The sequence below is a fragment of the Clavelina lepadiformis genome, chromosome 7 (genome assembly GCF_947623445.1).
Source record: "Clavelina lepadiformis chromosome 7, kaClaLepa1.1, whole genome shotgun sequence".
Lineage (NCBI taxonomy): Eukaryota > Metazoa > Chordata > Ascidiacea > Aplousobranchia > Clavelinidae > Clavelina > Clavelina lepadiformis.
The window spans coordinates 11,457,533-11,482,582 of record NC_135246.1 but is presented as its reverse complement, the minus strand read 5'-3'; the positions used below and the strand labels follow the sequence as shown (position 1 = coordinate 11,482,582).

The window sequence follows — 25,050 nt, the reverse complement described above, 5'->3', positions numbered from 1 at the left end:
GTTGATGATGGGTTAGGTACTGCACGTGGGTGTTTTCTGGAGTAGGCCAAACACGTGCTGCACAATTTAGCGTTTTCTCATCGTTTATTGGCTGATGCATGGGGCGTTTCGCTCTGCGTGTGTTGCGACAAAGCGCAGACATCTAACAATTAATATAATCACAAGGTGACTACGAAGAATAGTACGTTTTGACAACTTACATTTTTGGTTGCCGCAGACAGTAAGATTATATTGAGGCTAGGCCTATGTAAACCCCTACTAGGTCCATGTTAGCTCTATTGTAAAAACATTGTGAGCACATGGAACAACCGAGTGATAAGATAAATTAGTATGTTAAGATCTTCATTACAAATGTCATTTTACTGTAAATAAGGATATTTTCATAACTTTGAAAAGAAAAATTATCAAAAGTCCTTCGGGTTTTGAAGGAAACGACACAGTTGAGTCTACAAAGTAACTGAGTAACGAACAATTTTCAGCGTAAACTATTTTAAGTTCGCTAAACAGGCTTTCTCGCATTTTTCCGCCCCAAAATACAGTATAAGGAAATAATTTTGTAAGCTTTGGTGTGTGGCTTAACACCTTGTTTGTCCCCTGCAGTGAGTAGGAATGACACGGTATAAACAGCAATGGCGGAATCATTTTCAAAGTGAGTGGGCGTGGACCCAGTTAAGATCTAGGAATTGTAACCCAAAATTCGACAGTCAAGATATGCTGTAGGCCCACTAATTTTTAACACGTTTGGTTATGATAAGTATAAGGGCTAGGCTTTTCCAATAAAAATGTGATGGGGGGGGGGGGGGGGGGCTTGGCCTCCCACTACCGTTCCCCTATCTTTGAGTAACTTACATACGAAGCGCTTGGAAAAACATTGAAGCATAAAGGTTTTGAAAAGTTTTAAGAAATTTTGTGGGCTACGGTTAACCTTAAGCGGGAATTAATAAAAGCTTATGTTGATTTATGATGATGAGTTGGTCTGAACCAGTTTACTCCGGTTTTAAAGCAAACTTGCACAAGTATTCGAACAAGAGCAGAAAGTTCGGCAATGCCGGCAAGGTGCAGCGATTAAAGTTATTTACCTAACCACAGCCTCTTTCTTAGCGTTTGTTTAAATTCTCTGTGATTCCAGGTTTAAAAGAAAGTTCGCAAATAAAAATTAAACAAAGCGTACCTTTTATCAAACAGGTACGCTTATTTCGAGTTTGTATCAATATTGACTAAGCAGATCGTAAGACCTGGATTTTGAGCAGGATCTTTTTCTACTCTGTTTGTGAAGTCCTCAACATTATATAACGACAGCAACTTGAGCTTTACATGTGCATTGATCAGATTGGTGTAAAATAAAAGCAGCTTAATTCCGCTTCCTTCCAGTCCTACTTTACGGCTTAAAACTTTAACACAACTGAAGTAAATGTTAATAGCTAACAGATTGTTTGCTAACAATGGCGTAGCCAAAACCTCTTATATAAAAATCTTGGTTAACGCTGTCGAGACTAGTTTTACGTGACTGTCCTCGAATAAGAAACTCGGAAACTGCCTGTTAAAGACCTAGTTTGGGCGCTCCGGCATTTGAGAGGTTGGTATTTTTCCTCCTATTTATGTTCCGTTTTTAGCGCGTTAACAGTTTTATAGAGGCTTCGAAGCAGTAGAAGATTCACCACAAGAAAACAACTGTCTATGAAACCTCAGATCGGTATTTATTGAAAAATGATATATTTTTGCATAACAATATTCAAACTGGGAGGTTGCAATGTGTTTGATCACTGATATTTAAGAGAAACCTAACGGAAACACTTAAAATTTTAATGTTATGCCTGATTGCATTTTGGTAGTTATATAAATCTTCGATGCGCTTTGGAGTCCCCTCAGTTGCACATGTTGTAGGAGTTAATGGGTGTAGTTCGCTTGGCTAGTTGCGGGAAATTTGAATTGTCAAACCATTACCGTAGTGGTTTGCATACAAAATATACTAGATGATTACTTACAAGCATAAAAATTTAGTTATTTTTGCGCACCACCGTTCAAACGATAATGATTTAGCGATATTGTTAGTCTATCACAGTATTTAAGTTGTTGTTATATGCTAAGCCTAGATTGGAAAGTTAGCTAAATGCGCAGGGGATTAAAATCAAGGCTATCACTATTTTACCAGAAAAAATTGTATGTTTAAAGCTAGATTTCACAGTTTCATCTTAACCTAACTTAGATTTTATAACATAGTAACCTGAATACACCATCTAACGTAAATCTAACTCCAATAAAGTCTTAAACAGGCTTCTTGCATACCCTAACCTTGTACCTTTAACAACAGGCTATGTTAATTGCATATGGTGAAATAGTCAATTTATAAAATTAATTGCGTGTATAATCACTATTGTTTCATTTTGTTGTGGAATTTCTGACTATAAAACAGTAAACTTTCCAATCTGGTGCGAAGCCAAGCTTGTTATTACGCTGTCATAATGACAATGTCAAACACAATTGCTTTAAAACTTAGTTTGATTTGTGCAGTTGCAAAAGTGTTTAAAAAGTAAAGAGACCCTAAATTAAAAGATTTTGCTGAAAGAATAGCTTAACAGATAAGCTTATTGATAAACTGCCAAAAGTGAACTTTGGTTCAGGCATAACCCCAACTCAGACTGCAAAGTACGACAGTTTTCCACGAGAAATTGTACTTGCAGAGTGCAAATTTTGGTACAATAGTGTGCACTAAACTAAAGCCAGACTGCAGAGTGTGGCAAGAGCACAGCACCCGAAATTTTTTTCTGAAATGGCATTGCACACCAGGGCAAACCGGTGTCTCCAACAAAAAAGAGACACAACTTTATCCAATTTATACTGCAAAATAACTTTTTAAAACCAACATCTCTAAAGAGAAACACTGATTTTTCCTCAATTTCCATCGTATGGGGCCAATACCTTGTCTGCACAAGTGACGGACAGCCATAAGCCACGAGTTGCAGTGCACACTGGAATTTTGCTTTTGTACAACCAAAATCTCAAAAATACCATACCGTACTCAACAGACGAGCACTAAAGACGCAATTATTTGTTTATTTATTATAAGTTGGCGTTCAAACAACCAGATTTTCCTTTTTTATTATAATTTAGTGTAAAAAATTAAAAAAGTTTAGTGTACATTTTTATGAATATCCTTCATGCAGCTGCCACACTTTCCACTATGGCAGCTGGAAAGTACGGCAGTTTTTGAACTAACTCAAGTGTGCAAAAACACGAATTTTGTCCTGATGGTGTGCACTGAAGCCTCAATTCTCTGTTTATTTATTATAATTTGGCGTTTAAGCATTCAGTTATCTTTGTTTATTTATTGTAAGTTGGTGTGCACATTAATGAACCTCGTACTTGCAAATGCCATACTTTCCACTATGAGTGTATTCATTAAAGTTACTATTTCGAATTTCATCGACCTTGTTTTATCAGGTTTTGGGTTTTACCAGTAATATTTCGTATATTCTTCCCTGTTATTTATAAAATTTTACCTGCAAATATGTCAAATCAGATGAATGGAATTTGCCATGACGAAGAAACTTTTTTGTTTACATCTGAATCTGTTGGTGAAGGTCACCCAGGTAAGTTGTACGTCACGTTACATGGTTCAATTTACCATAGAGTGTTACCGTCTAAAAATTTCAAAAGTGTTTTATATAAATGTATATACTAGACAGTACGATAATTTTTAATTCGGCGATAATTCATATGTTTTGCAGACAAGCTTTGTGATCAAGTCAGTGATGCCATCTTGGACGCACACTTGAAAGTTGATCCTGATGCAAAAGTTGCTTGCGGTAAACTGAATAAAAGAAACATTATCATATATTGTATCCCACCCTCATTTTTAGACAATCATCTTGCTTATCCACATGATTTTGAAAATATGATTTTGTTATCATTATGTTCTTAAAAAAATATCTGAAATAAGCTTCATACCAACAATCACTTTATATAATCATCAAATGTTGCACAGCTTGCACCCATGCCATTAAAGGCAAAGTTACAAATGCACTGTACACATCATTACCTGTAATACAGAAAGACTGCACTCTCTGCAAGAAATGAATAATCTGAAAGCAGCCCGGATATTCTTAACACTGCCACTCCACCAAAATAATGCATAATCCTCAATGCAGTTTTCATCATTTACCCCCAACTTCTAAATTGTTTGTTTCTTAATAAGCTGTTTAAGACAATTTAAAGTATGACTCATGAATTCCCTGCGGCCTTGCGCCACCTTCGCGTTACCCAGGTTGGCTTTCATGACCTAGCCCATATCAGTTTATATCAGCACCGGTCACATGGTTTTGGATTGCTTGCTGCTGAAAGCTCACAGAGCAATTCTTCTGCATGTTAGTGCCATTTTAATTCATTGACGCCAAATGTTAAATAAAGTTTATATTTCATAGAAACCTTTGCCAAAACTGGTATGGTTTTGGTTGGTGGAGAAATTACTTCGAAAGCAGTCATCGATTACCAAAAAGTCATCAGGGACACGATTAAGCACATTGGTTATGACGATTCCAGCAAAGGTATGCAAGAATCCGATCTAAGTGTCAGTTATCAACCTGTTGACAGCACTACTTAACATATTTGCTTTTTGTTTGCAGGATTTGATTGCAAAACTTGCAACGTATTGATAGCTGTTGAACAGCAAAGCCCAGAAATTGCAGAAGCGGTCCACGTTGGGAAGAAGGATGAAGATATCGGTGCTGGTGACCAGGGCCTGATGTTCGGATATGCCACTGATGAAACAGAAGAATGCATGCCACTCACTGTAATGTTAGCCCACCATCTCAACTCTCGTCTTTCACATCTTCGTCGCGATGGCACCCTACCATGGCTGCGACCCGATTCAAAGACTCAGGTGTGTACCATATCCAACTAGAAAGCCATGTCCATGTGTCAAGGAATGTTTGTTTACTTTTGCTTCATTGATCAGGTCACCATTGAACATCGTTTGGAGCATGGTGCCGTTGTTCCTATCAGAGTACACACTATTGTCGTTTCCACACAACACAGTGAAAACATTGATATTAAAACCATGCGAAAAGAAATCATGGATAAGGTATGGTAGTATTTGGTTGATAGATGTAGAAAAATACTCATTGGTTGTTTACATAGCCTTTTTTAGATATATGTATTTATCATCTTTTTGAACTCTCATATAGGTCGTTCATCATGTTGTACCCGCCAAGTATTTAGATGATGAAACCATTTTTCACATTCAGCCTTCCGGAACTTTTATTGTTGGAGGACCGATGGTATGTGTCTCATTATTATATAGCTATTAGCTATACTACAAGAACAACTAAAACCGGAGTAGCGTTATCACTTATCATGACTAACATTTTCAATATTTTTTTGTTTTTCATACTTTTGCATGTTCTCATTGTACTGTGTATGTTGTTCTGCATGCCAGCATGGTAATGTCAGTCATATTTTTAATGAATTAACATACAATAATACCTATGTCATTATTATAGTGGGTTGACTCTAACAAAAACTGTGCTATCTGCATTATGTATGAACATATTTAACTGGACCGTGCTATTATACTCCATTGGAAATATGATTTTACATTTATACAAAAACGGTAGCTATTTCAAAGTGTAGTTCAGACTACCAGGGTAAATGCAGTTTATAAAGCTTTCACTGTTTTGTCCACTGCTAGAAAACTATGCAGGGTTTGCAGTAAATTTCTGCTTTGGTAATTTTTGAAACGAAACTTGCAGTGCACCAGACTTGTTGAGATGTTGTATTGAGAAAAAAGCAGGCATCTCACCTTTAACCTAGAGACATACTACAAGCGTTGTTGCAAATATTTTACATTGCTGATAACCTATTAAGAATAAGATATAAAAATTTACAACCTCTGTTCTATTTTTAACTTTTGGTAATTCAAGTTTTGGCGTTTGTTCTATGGCAATTATTAACCGAGTAACTTAAGGCACTGACGTTATTATCAATGTGGCTTAGGTGACGACTGTGTACACAAGGTGTAAGAATAGGCGTCTATTTTAATTATCATTTAATTGTGAGAGATTTCTAGCGCTGGTGGTGTTTACACATAGGTGACTTGCCTCTTCTCAAAATAAATTTACAATGTGAAAAAGGGTATTGTGAATGCAATGTAGACTAGTTTGGTGAAATGATTTATGTACATTTTGGGGCCCTTTGTCCTCATCATATTTGTTCAGTAAATTCTGCTGCTACGTCTTGCTCCATTGCTGCAATGCTAAATCTCGTTCAGGGTGATGCTGGTTTGACTGGTCGTAAGATTATAGTCGACACGTATGGTGGCTGGGGTGCACATGGTGGGGGTGCCTTCTCAGGCAAGGACCCATCTAAAGTGGATCGTTCAGCCGCCTATGCAGCTCGATGGGTTGCTAAGTCACTTGTGAAAGCCGGACTTTGCCGTCGAGCGCTATTTCAGGTGATACATTTCTTGTTTGATGAGATACAAGGAAGGTTGTTGTGCAATTAATCACGGGTGATCATTTCCACCACATAGGTATCCTACGCTATTGGAATTGCAGAACCAATGGCACATTACGTGAACAGTTTTGGCTCGAGCAAGTATAGCAATCAACAACTGCACGACATTGTAATGGCAAACTTTGATCTAAGACCAGGTGTTATTATAAAGTAAGTTATTTGAAATTGAACCATTTGCGCTTCGCTGATGACCAAAACAAATGCCATGATTTGTTAAATTACAGAGAACTTAATCTCAAAAGCCCAATCTATCAAAAAACAAGCACACATGGTCATTTTGGCCGCCATGGCCAATCCTTCACCTGGGAAGTTGCACGCAACCTCGCTGTACCGGAGGACATGAAACCTTGCTATGCTTAGAAAACAGTGAATTTACTGCATTCGGTAGTTGCAAAAGAAATTAAACAAACATTAAGCATTGTTTATAGGGACCATGACAGTTTTTCAAAGTTGTAGACTTCAACTCAGTTTTTTTTTTCAAGTATTTTTGTTTGCTTTATCTCAATCTTTTCATTGCTTTTATTTGCACTGCGGATTGTGCTCTATTATAGCAAGATGTGTGTTTGAGTTGTGGCTTTGCATGTAGGCTTCTGATTATATGTCTGTCTTTTTTTGATATCTTATTCAACATATAAAAATTTAGTGCCAAATTAATTCCTTTTTATGCAATTTAAATAATAAAGTTAAGAAATGGTAGAAAGATTATTTGGTTCATCTTCTCAAACTCCGTCCGTTTTGTCTTGCATTACTGTGTACTTTGCAGTAATGCATTGTTGCAGATGCTTTTTTGCTGAATTAAAATTGGTGCATTAGGAATAGTTTTTGACAATTTTATTTGTACTCTTTAATTCTTGATTGTATATACTTATAGTAAGGTTTGTAGGTACACACTAATTCATTTTGCAGACTCTGTTGAAAGTTGTAAATTTTTACCAATGTCCAAACGTTTTTAGCGTTTAAATGAAACCTTTTAAAATAAACATTCCAATTTTCTCCACATTTCAATATTTGTCAGTGAACACTGTAGCAGCCTTAGCAGGTTTGTGAAGTTTAGATACATTTTTTTACCAAGCTATGATATTTGATAAGATAGGAAACTATTCCATTTGACCTTTGACAAGTCGTCTCCCATAACATGAAGACTTTGTGCCATATTCTCATGTTCAAGAAGGTTTACATACAATGAGGTATGGACGGCAGTCACATTATTCTAGATGACCACTGTTTCAGGATGCTTTTTTCACTTCTTAGTGTATTTCTTGCTGCAATCAATCTTGTTACGAGAGTGATTCTGTATTTGTGCTAACGTTGTTGCATGTTTGTTTTCACTCAACAAATTTGATTTGGTTTTAATTTTTCATTGGTTTTGCATGATTTTTAGTACTATCAGTAATATTCAAGCCTCTATTGAAAATTTTAAATTCAATTCGTTTTGACTGCTTTAAGATATAAGCGAGAAGCAACTGCAAGTAGCTCTATTGTAACCAGCTGCTGCAATTTTTATAATTGTTTTTATCATGTTTTGGAACTTAAGGGTGACGCAGGGCTCACAGGCCGAAAAATTATTGTTGATACCTATGGAGGTTGGGGTGCACACGGAGGTGGAGCATTCTCTGGAAAAGATTTTTCAAAAGTCGATCGATCCGCTGCGTATGCAGCCAGATGGGTTGCAAAGTCACTTGTGAAAGCCGGTTTATGCCGAAGAGTACTTGTGCAGGTAGAAGTTCTGCTCATTGTATCTTGTTCTGTGTAATTAAGGAATTACAGATGATTTCTTGCAGGATGGAAAGATCAAAATTATATCCTTCCTAATTTTAACAGGTATCCTATGCTATTGGAATTGCTGAACCTTTGTCAGTATACGTCAGCTCATATGGAACTTCCAAGCTGCATGACAATGAACTCCTCGCTATCGTTCAAGATAACTTTGACCTCCGACCCGGCATTATTGTGAAGTAAGTGCGCACTAGACTGGGAAGTAAAAGTATGACCTTTGGCATTTGCTAAAAATAGAAAAATACGATCGGACACGTATGAGACAGCTCAAATAGATTTAGAGAGACACTTTAATCTCCGATATGTTTACCTCCACGTTTACAGTTTAATCTTCGAATTTTGCGCAAACAGCGCTGTGCCAGGCAACTGCATTTGCCACGCACGGTTAGAAGGGTTCACTCAGTTCACATTGTCATCAGTTCGCCGCATGATAGATGTGTGGTTTGGCAGAAAACCAGTTCTCACGTAATTTGCTTTTTTCTAGGGAACTGGACTTGAAGAAGCCAATTTATCACAAAACCGCTTGCTACGGACATTTTGGTCGACCTTGCTTTTCCTGGGAAAAGCCAAAAGAGCTTGAAATTCGTCCTGAGCTTCAAGACGCACTTGAAACATCGTCACCTTTTCCGAAAAAGCTAAAGTACAGCACACACTAAATCTTACTTTTTCTTTTAGTCACAATTATATGCATTTTTCTGTGCGTTGACCAGGTTTCTCTATTACACATACAGTCCAATCATTCTGAACTTTTTTATTAAATAGATTAATTTAGAGAATGAATTGACATCTTGTTGTTGTGGCTTCATATTTATTTACACCAGCACACTTGGAGGTTGTACCTAAATTGTCGTTAATTGCGCCTTTGCTGAGTTCTTATCAGCTTCGTCAATGTTCGTCCCTATTTTTACCTGACTGATTAACCATTCACGGCAAGCACTCGTTGCTTTGCACGCGCCGGTCGACTGTAACTAACGTTCGGTCCATTCATGTAATAACTGAATGCTTTTTTCGCAATTTTTGAGTATTCAAGCTGTTTTTCTGGAAATGGTACACACTCTTATAAATACTGTTTGACACCAGTAATATCATGTCTGTATTATTTCATTTGTAGTTGGAGTTCTTTTCGAAGCGTTTATGTGTATTTGGGTACCTGGGTATTTATTTTAAGTTAAAGATTCTCAATAAATGTCGAACTTCTCACGTGGTCACGAAATATACTTAACATTTATTCATATCGTGATTTAAGTGCATTTTGTATTCTTGTGTGCCTGTAAAAAATGTAGGGTTCTGCGTTTTACAAGGTTGAATAAATTTTATGTATAGTAGTGGTTGACTGAACATGTTATGGTTAATATCTACAAATAGCCTTGGAGTTGCGTAGTAGTACTGTAATAACAACTATTTGTTGTGTAATTATAATGCGAGCAATAATATTTAAGAAAATAACTATATTTCAAGGAGCGTACTCTAGTGTATAGACGCTAGATAACTGTTAGACAAAGTTGTTAGTTCTGTATTAACCTTTGTAGGCGTTACTTCGGGCGAAATTTGTTATCCCTCCAGCTGTATAACCTTTGTTCCTCAGCTAAACACTTGAGCTTAGTCACCGTGAGTTGGCATAACCTTTCATTACAATGCAAAATTTAAGCAGTCGTGACACGAGAAAAAAAAGTTATGCGTAATTCCGTTCAGCAAGATCTAGATTCTCCAATTTGAACAACAGGCCTACAATAAAACATGCTGATAACAACAAAACATGTGCACTTCTTTGTTATCCGTCATTCTAAAAACTCTAATTAAGTTATAAAGTTGCTACGTTAGGTGTTTCAGATTAATGTTTTTTTAAGCATTACTCATTTTTAATATGAACTTGCTCGCATTGTTTTCTTGCTTTCGAAAAATGAAATTTGTAAATGAGGAGGTGCTTCACCGGTTTAAAATAGGGGTGCTGCTCTTCCGCCTGTTTTTATGTTCTACGCTTTTAAAAATGATTGATCGTTAGAATGTGGATTTATGCAACACAGCTACTACTTCTATATATGGCAGGGGTGTCAAACTCAATCGCACCAGGGACCAAAACTCAAAACTTATTTAACACCGTGGGCCGAAATGATAAAACTTGATTGAACGTTTCATGACACTAAACATGAATTGGAACAGGCAGCGAAACAAAACCAAAATTTTTGATGTTTTTGACGATTTTTGACTGGGCTACTTTTTATTATTCTTCTCTTACATCAATATGTTTCATTTATCTCCTTGCAAAAGCATTAAAAAATTAACAAACAATAAAAAAGCAGCCGAGATTACAAGCGTTAGAATAAATCTATTTTTTCTATCGTATGGTGGGGCAGCTGTTGTGCTGCTGTATTGTGCAATTTGCTATAATCTTGTTTCTTGCTTTGAAAAAATAAGTTATGCTAAACAATGATCTCGTGGGCCGGAAATAGTTCAAAGTATAAAATAGCATTGCGGGCCAAGTTTTATTGTAAAGTGGGCCGGGAGTTTGACACGTATGATATGGAATATCGATATTGGTAAACGTAAACCTTCAAATGTAAAAAATTACAGCCTAGGATTATATACTGTCTTTAAAGTTGATTGTGTCTGAACCGTGGTAACCTTAATCCAGTATATAATCAGTATAGGCTATAGTAAAATAAAAAGCAGAATATTTGGTAGCACTCTAGGGTCAAATTTTACGTTTAATTTCTCTACACAAGCTTTCGCAAGCTTGCTTTAAGAGATCAATGAAGCTTTCTTATAGTACACCTGATAAAAAAGCTGTTGCTTACCAAAGCTTGTGAAGAGGAATTAAAAACAAAAGTTAATCCTATAGAGCGCTATTCAATATTCTGATTTTTTATTATATTTTAGCGTTAATTACTACTAGAGAGGCGTGTACACGTTATTAGAAAACACAAGTGATCGAGGGAGCAAACACAACTTACAAAAACACATTACGCATATATAAAATAAATCGTATCAAGACAGAAGCTAATTTTACCACTTGGTGGCTCTACGTCACTTATTTGCGGTTTAAAAACGATTTATGTTATAAGACTTCTGCTACACTGCGATGAAGTTTCTTTAACGTCTTAGCCTAAAAAGTTGTTGACAATCTATCGAAAATATGGGCAAAAAGAAAGTTTTTTAGAAAGCAGATGAAATTTAATTTCGATCATTGAAGACAGATTTGAAGTAATAAAACTTTGCAGGAAATAATCATAACAACTAAGGAAAAGAATAAGTTAAGTTATGTGAAGCTTCTTGTTAAGAGGCCGGTAGCGGAGGGCTTTGAAGAAAATGGTGTCCAGTGTAAGCTTTGAGCCACAGGGGCTTACGAGTCTCCTATATTGTACTTTAAACTTAATATTTATTTCTGAACATCCTGCTCTTTATCTCCTCTATAAATGAGGACATTACATGTGTCGCAAAACATGAAATGCTTAAGATTTTATCCGCACCTACACCTGTTCAAACTATGCAAAAGCTACCCAGATTTGTAAGGTTTACTATGGACTTCGCACACGCAGAATAACCCATACGTAGTCCAAAGTTTGACTTCTTTGTTTGTTTGCTTGATACCCGTGTTGTTTTTCGTTGATAAACACTGTTTTATCATAAGACGAGTGTTGGTAGTGTTTAACTAATTAAAGCATGAACTGGATCATAGGTTCCATGGGCTCATATGTCCCGGAGGGATGCTTTACTGTGATGGGTATATTTTTACCAAAACATGATATTTCGAAATAAAATTGATAAATGACACTCTTATTAGCTGGAAATTAATGCTAAATTGGTGTTTTTGTTTTGTTGCGGAGCAGCATGAGGCCCCGAAAAGCGTAGGACCCAACGCAGTCGCATCGTTCACATTGGCTTAAGACCGGCCCTGTCTTAATTGTATTCCAGCCATAATTGTTCGGCGTGTCCTCGCAAAAGAAGACTTTTTTCAATTTCATGTAGGTATGCTGTAATTGATAAGGCATCTGTAAAATACCTTCTTAAAGTTGCATTGGAATTTGATCCGAAGAGTTCAATGTTGTATTTACCTATATACCGAGTCAAGTTTTTCTATTGCAAATTGGGTAAATATTACCTGGACATAAAAATGACCAATAACCGCTGGAATCTATATGAGCGGATGCATAGTTAAGCCAACTGCGTAAGGTCAGTATATATTTTGACTGAAATTTTAGTTTTCAGGTTGCATTCTTCAAGCTGTGAAGTTTGCAAAGTCTGAAGCTGTACCAGTTGCTGTAACCATATTCAACAAACTCCGATTTCTGCGACGATACGTTAAAAAAAGGGATCTAAGTAACTAACAATAGTTAATGAAATATAAGCCTACCGTTATTCCTAAACCTTGTTCACGACAAAAGTCATTATGTTTACAAATACAGGCAATCTAACTACCTGTTCAGTATCCTGCAAACAGTTAGCATAATAGCATACATTACATTAGATTAGACGTATATCATTACTTGTATTAACATTCAACCTATTCAGGAACAATAATGGTGATGCACATCCTATACTTGTGTCAGCGTGCTGACCCAGTACCGTTTTGACAATTATAAGCATAAACATTGCAACCAATGAAAAACGTTCGTTTGTCTGTTTCGTAAACATTCTCAGCAGCTGCAGGTGTCTAACAATAATTAGGTTTTCTTCAAGCCAAGCTATGATGAGTACACAGACAAAGAATATGGGAAAGTAAAATCAAGTAGTTTAGCATAATAGGAATAATGTAGGTTTACTTTAACTTAACAAGCAAATTCGCATTTAAGGAATCAGTCAATAAAGCACGTTTTGACTAATAAATAATTATCATCCTCAGCGGATCGAGATGGGAAGCTTGGCTTCGTTCCTATGGTCTGAGGTCTCGCAACGAAATGCCTAGCTATTTGTGTCCAAACAAACACATCATGCATGGGTATCGTCAAAGTCCTTCTTCGTGGACCTATTGCTTTAAAAGGTTTTCATGGCATCAAATGTTTTCTTAAGTGAAATAAATGCATAATAGATTTGGGACAAACCCACTTTAGGCCTATATGCAGTAAGATCAGAGTGTAGAAAACTGTATTGTGTTTGTTATCTTTTATCAATGCACAAAGCTTTTTGCAGTCTTTTTAATCCCACCAACGAGACTTTAAACGTATGGACCCATGCTATATCACTGCTTTTTATGGTAAATCACTATTGGAATTTCATTGGCTTATATCCAGATTACGTTGGCAATCCAATATTTTATCCTTATTGGATTTTCCTTGCAGGTAAGATAGATTGTTTCTTTGCAAACTTATCCAGCAATTCAGAAAGTAAAGAAGTTTTTTTATATGCGTTTTAGCCACCGTTACGGTATTAGCTGTGAGCTCTCTTACCCACCTCTTTAATTGCAAGTCTCCAGCAATGTACGATGCTTGCTTCTGTTACGACCACGCCGGTATTTCTTTCTATGGGATTGGAATAACTGTCAGTTTGGGAATTTACATCTGTCCATATTCTTGTGTCGGCTTGGGCTTAGGTTGGAAGCGTAGAAAACAACAATTCGTCGTAACGTCGTTTTAAGATTGGTTTGATTTGTATTTTATTAGCTAAACGCGATGCATTCGCTTTTTGTAGATACATCAATGTGGATATTCGCTGGCACTCTTGCAGCCTGTCCTGTGGCTGTAGTGTGTATGTGTTTGACCAGGTATCCATCGGTGACCCATAAGTACCTTTTGCGCGTCGTCATAAATGGGCTTATTGTACTGGTTTTTAACCTACCGTGTTTTTACAAGTAAGTAGGCTACGTATATGCAACTTACATTTAAGTAAGTAAGTGAATGAGTGAGTGAGAAAGTTAAAGAGCATCTTTGGCTTTGCGGTGGCAGTCGCAAGTATTAGAGCCTTAAAATGTAATCTACAACTAAACGTTCCAGAAATCTTTTAAATATTCCACATTCTATATCTCTTGATTTTATGATCAGGTTTATCCTAAAGCCAGATGTTGACGTCAGCATACAATGCAGAACGGATAACAACTTCACACAATTAGTTTATTTTGCAATTACGGCAGTTTGCTGGATATTATCTGCTTTACTTCAAAGCACCCATTTTCCGGAAAGCTGTTATCCAGGTTCCTTTTAACTTCACAAAATAAGTTTTTGCCATAGTTGTATTGTGCAGACACCTTTCTTCTTTGCGCAGGGAAGTTCGACATCGTAGGCCATTCTCACCAGCTCTTTCATCTATCCTTTTCCGTAACAGTTTATTTTCAATCTCTGCTAATTGAGGGCACCTTGACGACTTGGATTAAATTGTTGCAGGCCGAGTACATACGATAGAGCTAACTTACAATTTTTGGTTGCTTCCTTGATAATATGTGCAACTTTCATATAAAGCAAAAGATAGGTTAACGGTCATACAATTGATACAAATTGCCTTTTTTTTCCGTTGAAACAGGTCAATCAATCCAGAAACTTTGCAGATCACTTGGTTTAACGTGGTAATAGTTCCCATGGTTAGTTGCTTGCTCAGTGCTGCCGCCGCTGTTCGTTACAGTCTCGACTTGTACAAGCTGAGAAGCCACAGCAAAATAGATTAGAAGAGATCGTATTAATTTCGATGACAGCAAACACTCTAACAATCGCCGTGAATTTTAACTATTAAATGAAAAATACAATAGACTTATTTCTTTAACTAAATTTATACAGTGTTTGTAATCAGAAATATTGTTGTGTAATTTTATGCCTGTAGCTAAAGTTGGTGTGCGTCAAAATTTATGTCATTATTGAGATTACCGCGGTGAGCTCAGTGGAGCATGAGTGTTCGTTGCCAGTTTTAAAAATTTAAAACTTAGTAGAATTTTATCGCTTTATTAGTCCAAGCATGCATTCAACTCCATTCCATTCTACTCCATTCAGCATTTGGAAAATTTGATGAAAACAGAAGTCTTGGAATAGGACTTTTTAGTCCACTTTCAAAGTTACTGTTGGTAACATGTTGCCTACTACACAAATTGTAAAACAGTCTGCTAATTAAAAATCAATTCTTTGTGACACCTTGCGGCATTCTAGACAAGAAAAGTTTGCTTCGAAACAAAGTTAGCTTAGCCATAACCGCATAATGAAATGTTATTTTGTGACGTTTGGAGGTTACCTGAATACATTTTTGTTTTTCAGTTCTTAAAAGGCTTGTTATAAATCATTCAATCGAAATAATCAGCTGTGGTAAATTTTTTAGAAGGAAATTTTGTTCACGTTTTTAAGCACGTTTGTTTTCCATTAAACTTTAACCTGCTATAACATATATCTACCAGCTTGATGCACTTGGTATTTTGCTGTAAGTTATGAATAAATAAGAGTTTTAAATCTAGATTAAAACTTTTTTACTAAATGCTCCTCAACTCCTGCACACCACAAATCTCATATCTTAAACAATTTTCACTTCGGAATTAAATCTACAGAAAGGTTGAATTTATCTCTAATATATTTTCATTTTTCAAGCTTAGTTTCGTAAAAAGTAACGGAAACTTGTCTTGATTCATACAATATGTCAAGCAGCTTAAATTCGCCTTTTTTTCGCAACGACCAACATGTATAGGGAGTTATTGCAGACTTCAGTAAAAGCCTGTACAACTTTATCAGCCTTCTTCCTTATTGTTTCGCTTTGCTTTGAACACACTTTTAAGATTAGAAAACTCAGCTGCTAGGGTTCATTTTGTATGCTGTAAATTTGCACATCGATCTTTAGTTATGTTGTTCATTTATATAATCAGCTATAGGTCTGGTCAAAAAGGAGATCGATTTTCCCAAGTGGCAAGAACTGTGTCAAGTTGTGGTGTCTTGCCAAGAGATGCATATCCGGTGATAGCTTGTCAAGATTCATTCATTCGATTATTGTTATTTTTGATAATTCTTAACTTTTGGAATATGTCAGAGATAATGTTTGCACAAACGGCGAGCATGTTTTTTGACACCCGATTATTATACAGTAACTTGTACATTTTTTGTTGGTTTCTGACGCTGAACACCGTCTGCTAGCTCTATATATGTAATAAACCAACTTAAAAGAAATATGCACGTTATGCCTCTGTGTTGTCCCGATCTTGATAAGATTGTTTCAAAAGAGCAGATGCTGCCAAAAAGCTTTTCCGAGAATTCGTATTCTGAGAAATCGTATTCTGAGAATTCGTAATCCGAGAATTCGTATTCTGAGAATTCCTGAAAGACTTTTTAAGCAATACAACCACAAATCAGCTTAAACCCTTCAGATTTTTATCTCAATTACGGTTTGGTAACTAAGCGGAAAGTATGTAAGGTCGTCACAGGCGCAATGACGCATTTATCACACAAAAGGGTAGGAAATGAGTGAATACAAGCCGGTAGAAGTGGACGCATTTAATTGAATCGGCGCATTGATGGATCAACAGAACTTTAAGACTACAACTTGATCATTGACTGACAACAAGTCTCATAACCCTGACTTGTTTCATGATCGCATAGATTAGGCTGCTAAATATTTGTACAGTTAGATAAAGCCCAGGTGTTCAATTAGATATTGGAGATGTATCGATTACCATTCATTCGTAAAGAATGTCACTTAGAACAACTGTCAGCAAACAAATTAAAATTAATATAATTTTAATTTTTAACTGTCAATTAAAACTTTTAACCGTTTAGTGATTAGTCCACAGTAGGCTACACTTGGTTATACTGATGACATACTGATACATGTAGTCTTTTGTGTTGTTTAATCGTATGTAAACATAAAATGTGTATAGATGTGTATACAGCGTAATCACGATCAAAGCAGAACATCAGGTCTAGCAAGCATATGATTGCTATACAAATTCATCTTGTTTTGGATTCAGGAGAAGAGAAGAGCATACGCAAGACTTATTCTTTTGGAATAAACCAATCTAACCTAGTATTCCATAAAGGCGCTTTCATATATTATATATCACATTCAATGGAATTGGTAAATGACACATGTGGTTAATCCGGAGCTTTGTTATGAGACAGAACTATTGTTTGTAAATCCTGAGCGTGTTTTTTAGGCACGAGCGATTCAAAGACTTTTTAAATGAGAATTACTTGAAAAGAAAGAGGACAAGAATGTGACGAAAATGTGCTTGAAATGAACTCCAGGGGATATTAGCTCTCAAGATGTGCTTTTCTGGCAAAAACTAGTTTCCAAGGGACAAAAGATTGTTTTAGATTGGTTGGAATGGTATAAATTAAGTTAGCTTACAAATTTTCAGATTTAAAGAAACGAGAAGTGTATGTAGGCTACAGTAATTTAGCTTAAAATTAACTGGAGCTATAGTTCAGCTATTATACTAAGCTAAAGTAGTAGCAGTGTAAAATGACATAAGTAGCCTACATACCATTATTATTTCGACCTGGGATACGTTAGGTGTAGATCAGGCAATTTCTGTGAAAGTAGTTTGCCAAGAGGTTGTACATCGTAAACGTTAGTCACCGGTCACTATAAAAAAGAAATGTCAGAAGAACGGCATGAAGAGATTTCCAAAAGTACAAACATAGTAATAAGCATTATTAATTTTAGGCTATCATAGTTGAATTAATATCAGATAGCGTAATTTTGAAAATTATAATGATATAGGATATTGATATTGATAATAGAATGTTGTAATTTCCTTAATTTTGTACAATGACATGTGGTAAAAGTAAAACCTATATGTCTTTGATTTATTATTAACATGTTGCACAGATAATGCTTTTATTTCGCAGTGAAAACTGCTAAAGATTGCGAGTAGGCTAATAGTCAAAATCTTCCGGAAAATATTAACACCAAAGAGTTAAAAATAACTTTCTCATACCACATGTTTTTTCACATACATCTACATTATACAGTACATATGCTGTATACACGTGAATTGCTTTTGTGAAATCATTTCTGCCTATTAGGCGGCAAACTGGTTTGACTGCGAACCCAATTCGTCCTTCAAAACATTCGGCTTGCTGTTCCAATGACTACAGTTGTGCAGTTGACACATACACAAGACTTCTCTTTTATTAGTCAGGGAGATGGGCACTTGATTTCGTACAGGACAACGAGCAAGCGCATGCAATACAAGCGTCAAAGTTTTGTCTTTAAAATTATACCTTACAAGTCCTTCGCAGTAGCAACTGCTAGTACTTGTTAATTAAGTTGTTTTTTTTCAGTTTTTGATAATTTTCTCTTTTACTTCACTTTTTAGGTTTCGGTAAATGGCATTTTTTGCAGAGATGGACTTCTATATTTGCATAATTTTTCTGTTGATCATTTTTATATACTTGGTGCATTTATATTTGAAGAGACCGACTAATTTTCCCCCTGGACCGTTAGGGCTTCCCGTTTTCGGAGTTGCTCATAAAATAGGTGACAGGCCAGAACTTGCCCTGATGGTGAGTATCATGAAAGGCAACAAACCTTTCTAACAACAATGCAGGCGAAGCCTGAAAATAAAAAACAAAAAGTGTGAAGGATCAGTGAGGGTTCTTCATCACCAGTAATAATATAAAATTTGTTGATTTTAGAAAATAAGCGACGAATACGGTGCCATTTCAAGTGTAAAGCTCTTGCGAAATTTTACCGTTGTCCTCAGTGATTACGAAGGAATACACGAAGCATTCGTAAAACAAGGTCACATCTTTTCAGGTCGACCACACAACGTCATGTTTGACGTGTACGCGCAAAATACAGGTATAGAAACGTTTAAGTCAGTTGTACGATTTGGCGGTTGGTAAGTCAAAAACAGGCAAAATTTTACGGTTAACTGAATCAACGTCATATTTTTTCCACAGGAATAGCCACCACTGATGGTCTAAAGTGGAAGGAAGCCAGAAGATTTGCTGTAACCACCCTTAAGAAACTGGGCTCTGGTAAAACGGTCGTAGAGGAATATGTCTTGGTACGTCTCTTTAGCATCAATTGAAACGAAGCGTTTCATGGTAATTTTGTCACAGAATAATTAATTTTGCGTTTTTCGGCAAACGAATTACTTTAGTTTTATAAAATGCACCTTTTACCTATTCTGACTTTAGGAAGAAGCGCTTGAACTTTGTTCCGTTCTGCAGTCAATGAAGAAAACAACGTTTGACATAACGGTAAATTTGTGGACGAACATGAGATCCATTTAGAAATTTCATTTGTGTTGAAACTATCAGACTATTTTCAGTCATACATTATTCACATTTTATTTGGGCATCACTCTGGTATTGTTTTACACAGCAAATACTCGTTCATTCAGTAGCAAATATCGTTTGCCGCATAAGCTTCGGCAAAAGATACAATCACACTGACGTTGAATTTATAAAAACGGCCCGTGTCCTCGTGGATTGGTTCAACCAGAACTCTTTTGCGTTTATGGTTGGTATGAATTGCTGTCATGTTTTGAAAAATTTTTCTACTACGTAAGTATGTTGGATTTTTGGTGATTCTGCACCTTTACTGCAGATATTGACGCTTGCTCCATTTCTAAGGCACTTCCCTCCATTCAGACATTCCATCCAAACGTTAAAAGAAGCCAGAGAAAAAGTAATGCTACATTAACTGCCAACAGCATCTTATAAAAGTGGCTTTGGCACGCTTTACAATGCAGATGATCATCTTATGAAATTATCTTTCGTTTTTCTTCAGCTTTGCTTGATGTTGCTTGATGTTGTGAAGGAAAGACAGGAATCGTATGATGCAAACGAAATTAGGGATTTTGTTGATGCTTACATGGAGCACATGGATAAAGAAAATGACAAAGAGTATGTTTTTAACGGTAGGTGTGGAACATAAGCAGTTTCAAATACTTTGCAAAAGTATCAGCACGAAATGTCAACTATACGTATACGGAACTCATTATAACTATCAGAGAGAAACTTTTTAATTTCTTACGTAAATGCCTTGCTTTGTACCTGATATTCCATGATTGACACTGGTGAAAATAAACTGAAGTTTGCGTCACCACACAAATACACAGCTCAGTCGGGACGTACAGAATACCAAATAAAAACGGATCTCGTGAGAACGAGACTTTGTATAAGGTAAAAGACAGAGTGAGCAGTTACCTATGCATCATTTTGTTTATATTGAAAACAGAAGCGGAACTCTTAGGTTTTATTCGCGATATGTTTGTTGCTGGTACTGATACTACAGTTGGTACTTTCAAATGGACTGTCCTCTTCTTGATCAACAGGCCCGCAGTACAAAAGAAGGTATGAAACGGAATTTAGAAACGCAGCTGCAAATACCTCTTGCGTTTGCGTTCAGTTACCCAATATATTTGTAAATGGTTGCAGATGCAAAAGGAGATCGATAAGGTGGTAGGTCCAGACGGCCGACTAAAGCTGGCCCATTTAAACGACTTGCATTACACTCAGGTAAGTCTTGCTTAAACATACGTCGCTAACATCGCTAAGCGACTCCAGACATATGGTTCTTATTTCAGGCGGTTATGTACGAGATGCTTCGCGTGAGAACAATTGCTCCACTGGGACTCGCTCACAGAACGGTCGAAGATACTATGTTGTGTGGATACAACATACCGAAGGTATGTGGCTCATAAATACTCCCAGCCCTCTGATATATCTTACCGCTAGGAGTGCACGGGTTCACATAAAACATTTTCAAGTCGTTAATTATAAGTAATAAATTTTGGTGTCCAGATAAAAAATAACTTCAAATGTCCTGAAACAGAGTTGTAAGTCGGGCCGGGCTTTTCGGGTCGGGTACGGGTTCTGACTTAAGTTTGAAAAAAGTCGTGCCAGACTCGGGCCCGAATTCATCCTCACACTTTGCCAAATTTGCGTCGTAATTTTACTGTTTTTATACATGATTTCGGATGCGCTCTGCAGAGTGATAAAAACCTACCGCAGAGTGCAAAGTTCAACTTAAAAAAAGATGGCAATCAAAGAATATCATCAAAAGATGACTTTGATTCATTCAGTAAATTTAACTTCCAAGCCTAATTCGGGCTTCAAATAAATATTTTGGGTTCGGGTTAACAATATAAGGCCCGTTTAAAACCCTGTTTTGAAAACCATAACTATTCCAAAATGACATTTTCACGACCGACACACGAAAGCTTGGGTTGTTAAAATCTATGAAAATAAACAGAAGTTGTCGATCATTGTATCCTAATACACCGCTCAAAACTCAAGCGATTTGCTGTTACGTCGAGTTTGTTGTACCCATTTATGGTTACTTATTCTACTGTATATTCAAATATTATCCAAGGGCACTCAAGTAACCGCAAACATCTGGGCTTTGCATCACGACCCATCTATATGGAGTAAACCCGACGAATTTCGACCTGAAAGATTTTTAGATGATGAGGGAAATTTTCAGAAGCCTTCTCACTTCCTACCTTTTTCTACCGGTAAATTATTACACGTGTTGGAAAAGTGTTTATTGTTTAGTTTAAATATTGTTATGTTTTTGCTTTGTGCTCTGTTTTTATTTATTTTCTTAATTTTTCTAAAACATGTACTTATACCAGATATGTTTGTGACAGAATAAAGCATAACATTTGCCTCGTATGTACGCAGGGTTCAGACATTGCATGGGCAAAGAGCTTGCGATGATGGAATATTTTTTCTTTTTGGTAACTATTCTTCAAAGATTTCATTTAAAACCAGCGTCCAGCAAAGGCCTACCATTAACGGAAGAATGCAAAAAGTAACTATGTTGAGTTTTTGTTGGTATAGTCTTCCTTTGTAATTCACCCACGATTTAGCCAATAGGTTTGTTACATATGTCGTGAATGATACTTCGCCGCAATTTCTGGCGTATATTTCGTGGTGATAATATATGATTTGACGTAAGCGTTAGTATTATTCCATAATGTATTAAAAAAGCGTTAAGGTTATTCAAAAGTAACAATTTAAAGCTTTTCGCAGATCGGGAATATTTCTCACTCCACCAGATTTTCAGATGAAAGTAACAGAAAGATTTACGCGGGCAAGGTCCATAAAAGAATATCAAAATTCAATGTGGGACTAAAAGTGAAGTTTGAAAACCTTAGAAACGTTTGACATGTTTTTCAACGTTTGTTTTATGTCTTGAACATTTTTGGAAACATCGACTGAATTTGAAACTTGTGTTGCTTCAATCAACCGTCTTAGGAAGGGAATTTTTCTCTCTATTACCAATTCGAAAAGATGTTGGTCCTAGTTGGTTTCATTTTATGTTTTACCACTTCATCCGCGCATAACACAACCAATATGTTGTCTGGGGTCAAGCATGATAAAATAATATGCTTAAATTTTTATCAAATGAAACCAATAAATCATATTCTAAATTAATTCAAAATGAATTTAAAACGATGACATAGAAATTATTGAATTAAAAAAAAACTTTATAAAAAAAAGAAAAATCTTTATAAAGCATAAAGCTAAAACAACAGAAATAAAAAATGTAATGAAAAATATTTTTAAAATAGGTAGCCTAAGAAGTTAAAAAAATAAAGTAAAAATAATAAATCAAAAAGCAAAAGTAATAAAAAAATTTCGAAACAATTACAAAATTAAGAAAAAATTGGGCATCACGTGTCGGCCATCATACTGTACAGGATTCCTCTAAAGATTGTGGTCAGGTTGTAGCATGTGAATATACAAAGAAAAACATGAATAAATACATACAATTATAGAAGATTTGATAAATTTTATGAAGTATAATAAAGCTACTAATTTTACTTAACATAAATCACCTGTATATTCTGCAAGTACTACAGGTTTTCGGTTTTCGTCAAAACTGAAAAGTCTTTATATCGTTTGACAATTTTTTTTAACCAGTTTGGGTTTGCTTATTAAATCTCCAGTTGGGGTTCGGACAAGTAACAATAAAAACTTCAAATTATACTTTGCAACTATCAATATAAGTAGAACGCGCTTCTAGTCTAGCTGTGTGAACTTTGCACCAGAATAAAGCTGATAAATATGGCAGACAAGATTTCAGTTGTTCACCACTAGAAGGAAATCGAGTGGTGTGAGCACACCAGGAATAAAGTTGAACGAGCTTATAAAATTATAAAATCATAACCATAAAAATTTTTAAAGTGATAGCAAAGCTTCTGATTAATTATAAACAAAGACAAAAAATATCGATGATATGGACGAAATCAAGTTTGACTTCCATCCTGAGACTATATAAAGATTTTAAATTGGTAATCACAAGGTTAAAATCCGAATTTTTAGTCGGCTGATTTTTAAAACGCAATGAGCCTTTTTACCTTATAGTATAAGTTAGAAAAATGTGTACATACCACTAATCTTATAAAAAGTGATGGGACGTTGAAGAAAAACAAAGTAACGTATCTCAGAGGCAATGAACTATGCTGTGATAAAATTTATCTAAGTCGGATAGCTCCGGAAAGATTTGCAAAATAAAGGCTTGTTAATAAGAAGCCTTTATTGTAAATAAAATAAGAAACACCAATCTTATAATATTGTTTGGTCTGTGATAATTTTCCATGAAATGACCGATATTTCATCACAGTTGCTCCGAGCACTTGAGTTGCAATTTCAAACGTCAGTGATAAAAAATTGAAAAAATAAAAATTTCGTCAACAAAACAAGTCCCCAGAGAGGTTTTCGTTGCTCCAGTGGCGCAATCGGTTAGCACGCCGTACTTATAAGACAGTAACGGGGAAATGCGGAGGTTGTGAGTTCGAGCCTCACCTGGAGCAATATTTTATACGCTGGATCGAACCATACTTTAATCAATCAACACCGGTTGACTACTTCAGTCTGCATGCATTACGGGTAGCCAGATAGTTCCGGCAGTTGCTGTTTATTATCAGAAACTTGTTTTGACTTTTCGTGTCAGGCGACCAGTTTGTTGGTGAAATAAAAAGTTGCCTTAAATGTTTTCTTCGCTCCAGTGGCGAAATCGGTTAGCGCGCCGTACTTATATGACATTGACGGAGTTAGGCTGAGGTTGTGAGTCCGAGCCTCACCTGAAGCAACGTTTTTTTATGAGCTGCTGGATTATACCTTACAGGTAACCTTAATTCAAACTGTTAGCAATGATTGATTTTATGTATAACGATAAGTCAAATAGCTCCGGAAGAATCTGTTCAATAAAGGCTTGTTTTGAGATATTACTTTCATACATTAAGTTACAGTTTAACAAACCATTTTCAACCTTATCATTGTTCAGTTGTTTTTGAAAATAAGAAACGCCAATCGTATAATAAGATTTGATGTTTGATACTTTCTCATCAAATGACCGATATTTCATCATAGTTGCTCAGAGCAGTTGAATCGCAATTTCAAACGCCAGTGATAAAAAAGGTTTAAAGCTGAAATGTTTCTCAAGTTAGAAGATTTTAAGTACTGCTGGGGATATTCGTTTCAAACCAATATTATGCTTTTGAAAAAAAAAGACTTCCTTGAACAGTTCTCGTCGCTCCAGTGGCGCAATCGGTTAGCGCGTCGTACTTAAATGACAGTGACGGAGTGATGCAGAGGTTTTTAGTTCGACCCTTACCTGGAAAAATTCTTTTCTTTACTTTAAGTCAAACCTTAAAGCTAACTTCACTTTAAGTGACAAACAAATGTTGATTATGTTTCGGAAATGCCAGATATAGCAACCCTTATATTTACTTATGTACCTATTTCATGTTGTAGAGTTTCTGCTGGATATCGTTATACAGTATTAGCTGCATAAACTTCACATCATGTTTAAAGAGCCAATAGCTTCATCCGATTTTCCTATTGTTGGCACCATATGTAACGAAATTATGTCACTCGTTATTTACAGCATTCTGTATTTTACCGT

General features: G+C 36.0%; 3 protein-coding genes and 1 non-coding gene across 7 annotated transcripts; all 4 read left to right on the top strand.

The window, feature by feature from the left end:
- Nucleotides 1-3,421: 3,421 nt before the first annotated feature.
- LOC143465025 (S-adenosylmethionine synthase-like) lies at nt 3,422-9,611 on the top strand. 2 transcript variants are annotated; one of them, XM_076963144.1, is made up of 9 exons: nt 3,422-3,590; nt 3,729-3,806; nt 4,422-4,544; nt 4,623-4,879; nt 4,955-5,080; nt 5,184-5,276; nt 6,266-6,448; nt 6,527-6,660; nt 6,735-7,509. In XM_076963144.1, the coding sequence occupies exons 1-9, from the start codon at nt 3,509-3,511 to the stop codon at nt 6,868-6,870; spliced, it is 1,212 nt and encodes a 403-aa protein (XP_076819259.1). In that variant the 5' UTR covers nt 3,422-3,508; the 3' UTR covers nt 6,871-7,509. The 2 variants fall into 2 exon arrangements, with proteins under 2 accessions (XP_076819259.1, XP_076819258.1); XM_076963143.1 differs by lacking the exons at nt 6,266-6,448; nt 6,527-6,660; nt 6,735-7,509 and adding exons at nt 8,045-8,227; nt 8,332-8,465; nt 8,771-9,611 and having other exon boundaries at nt 3,423-3,590.
- Nucleotides 9,612-12,497: 2,886 nt separating this feature from the next.
- Nucleotides 12,498-15,691, top strand: LOC143465108 (membrane progestin receptor epsilon-like). Of its 3 annotated transcripts, XM_076963271.1 has the most exons (9): nt 12,498-12,603; nt 12,796-13,002; nt 13,127-13,264; nt 13,414-13,562; nt 13,637-13,813; nt 13,912-14,071; nt 14,262-14,410; nt 14,482-14,605; nt 14,737-15,691. In XM_076963271.1, the coding sequence occupies exons 2-9, from the start codon at nt 12,971-12,973 to the stop codon at nt 14,876-14,878; spliced, it is 1,071 nt and encodes a 356-aa protein (XP_076819386.1). In that variant the 5' UTR covers nt 12,498-12,603; nt 12,796-12,970; the 3' UTR covers nt 14,879-15,691. The 3 variants fall into 3 exon arrangements, with proteins under 3 accessions (XP_076819386.1, XP_076819385.1, XP_076819387.1); XM_076963270.1 differs by having other exon boundaries at nt 12,578-13,002; XM_076963272.1 differs by having other exon boundaries at nt 12,578-13,036.
- Nucleotides 15,692-18,510: 2,819 nt separating this feature from the next.
- Nucleotides 18,511-22,419, top strand: LOC143465107 (cytochrome P450 2J3-like). The gene is made up of 13 exons (XM_076963269.1): nt 18,511-18,686; nt 18,819-18,984; nt 19,086-19,192; nt 19,326-19,388; nt 19,513-19,650; nt 19,738-19,818; nt 19,921-20,050; nt 20,371-20,486; nt 20,571-20,651; nt 20,720-20,821; nt 21,508-21,649; nt 21,819-21,948; nt 22,170-22,419. Exons 1-13 carry the CDS (start codon nt 18,528-18,530, stop codon nt 22,270-22,272), a joined length of 1,518 nt encoding a protein of 505 aa, XP_076819384.1. The 5' UTR covers nt 18,511-18,527; the 3' UTR covers nt 22,273-22,419.
- Nucleotides 22,420-23,866: 1,447 nt separating this feature from the next.
- Nucleotides 23,867-23,956, top strand: Trnai-uau (transfer RNA isoleucine (anticodon UAU)). The gene is given in 2 exon segments: nt 23,867-23,904; nt 23,921-23,956. It is a non-coding gene; the product is annotated as a tRNA-Ile (tRNA).
- Nucleotides 23,957-25,050: the final 1,094 nt, after the last annotated feature.

Coding starts and splice junctions, on each gene's coding strand:
- LOC143465025 (XM_076963143.1), top strand. CDS start 3,509: ATGTCAAATCAGATGAATGGAATTTGCCATGACGAAGAAACTTTTTTG. Junction 4,545..4,622: donor TTATGACGATTCCAGCAAAG/GTATGCAAGAAT, acceptor TTTTGTTTGCAG/GATTTGATTGCAAAACTTGC. Junction 5,081..5,183: donor GAAAAGAAATCATGGATAAG/GTATGGTAGTAT, acceptor ACTCTCATATAG/GTCGTTCATCATGTTGTACC.
- LOC143465108 (XM_076963271.1), top strand. CDS start 12,971: ATGATGAGTACACAGACAAAGAATATGGGAAA. Junction 13,563..13,636: donor TTATTGGATTTTCCTTGCAG/GTAAGATAGATT, acceptor TATGCGTTTTAG/CCACCGTTACGGTATTAGCT. Junction 13,814..13,911: donor TTGTGTCGGCTTGGGCTTAG/GTTGGAAGCGTA, acceptor CGCTTTTTGTAG/ATACATCAATGTGGATATTC.
- LOC143465107 (XM_076963269.1), top strand. CDS start 18,528: ATGGACTTCTATATTTGCATAATTTTTCTGTTGATCATTTTTATATAC. Junction 18,687..18,818: donor GGCCAGAACTTGCCCTGATG/GTGAGTATCATG, acceptor TGTTGATTTTAG/AAAATAAGCGACGAATACGG. Junction 21,650..21,818: donor CTTCCTACCTTTTTCTACCG/GTAAATTATTAC, acceptor GTATGTACGCAG/GGTTCAGACATTGCATGGGC.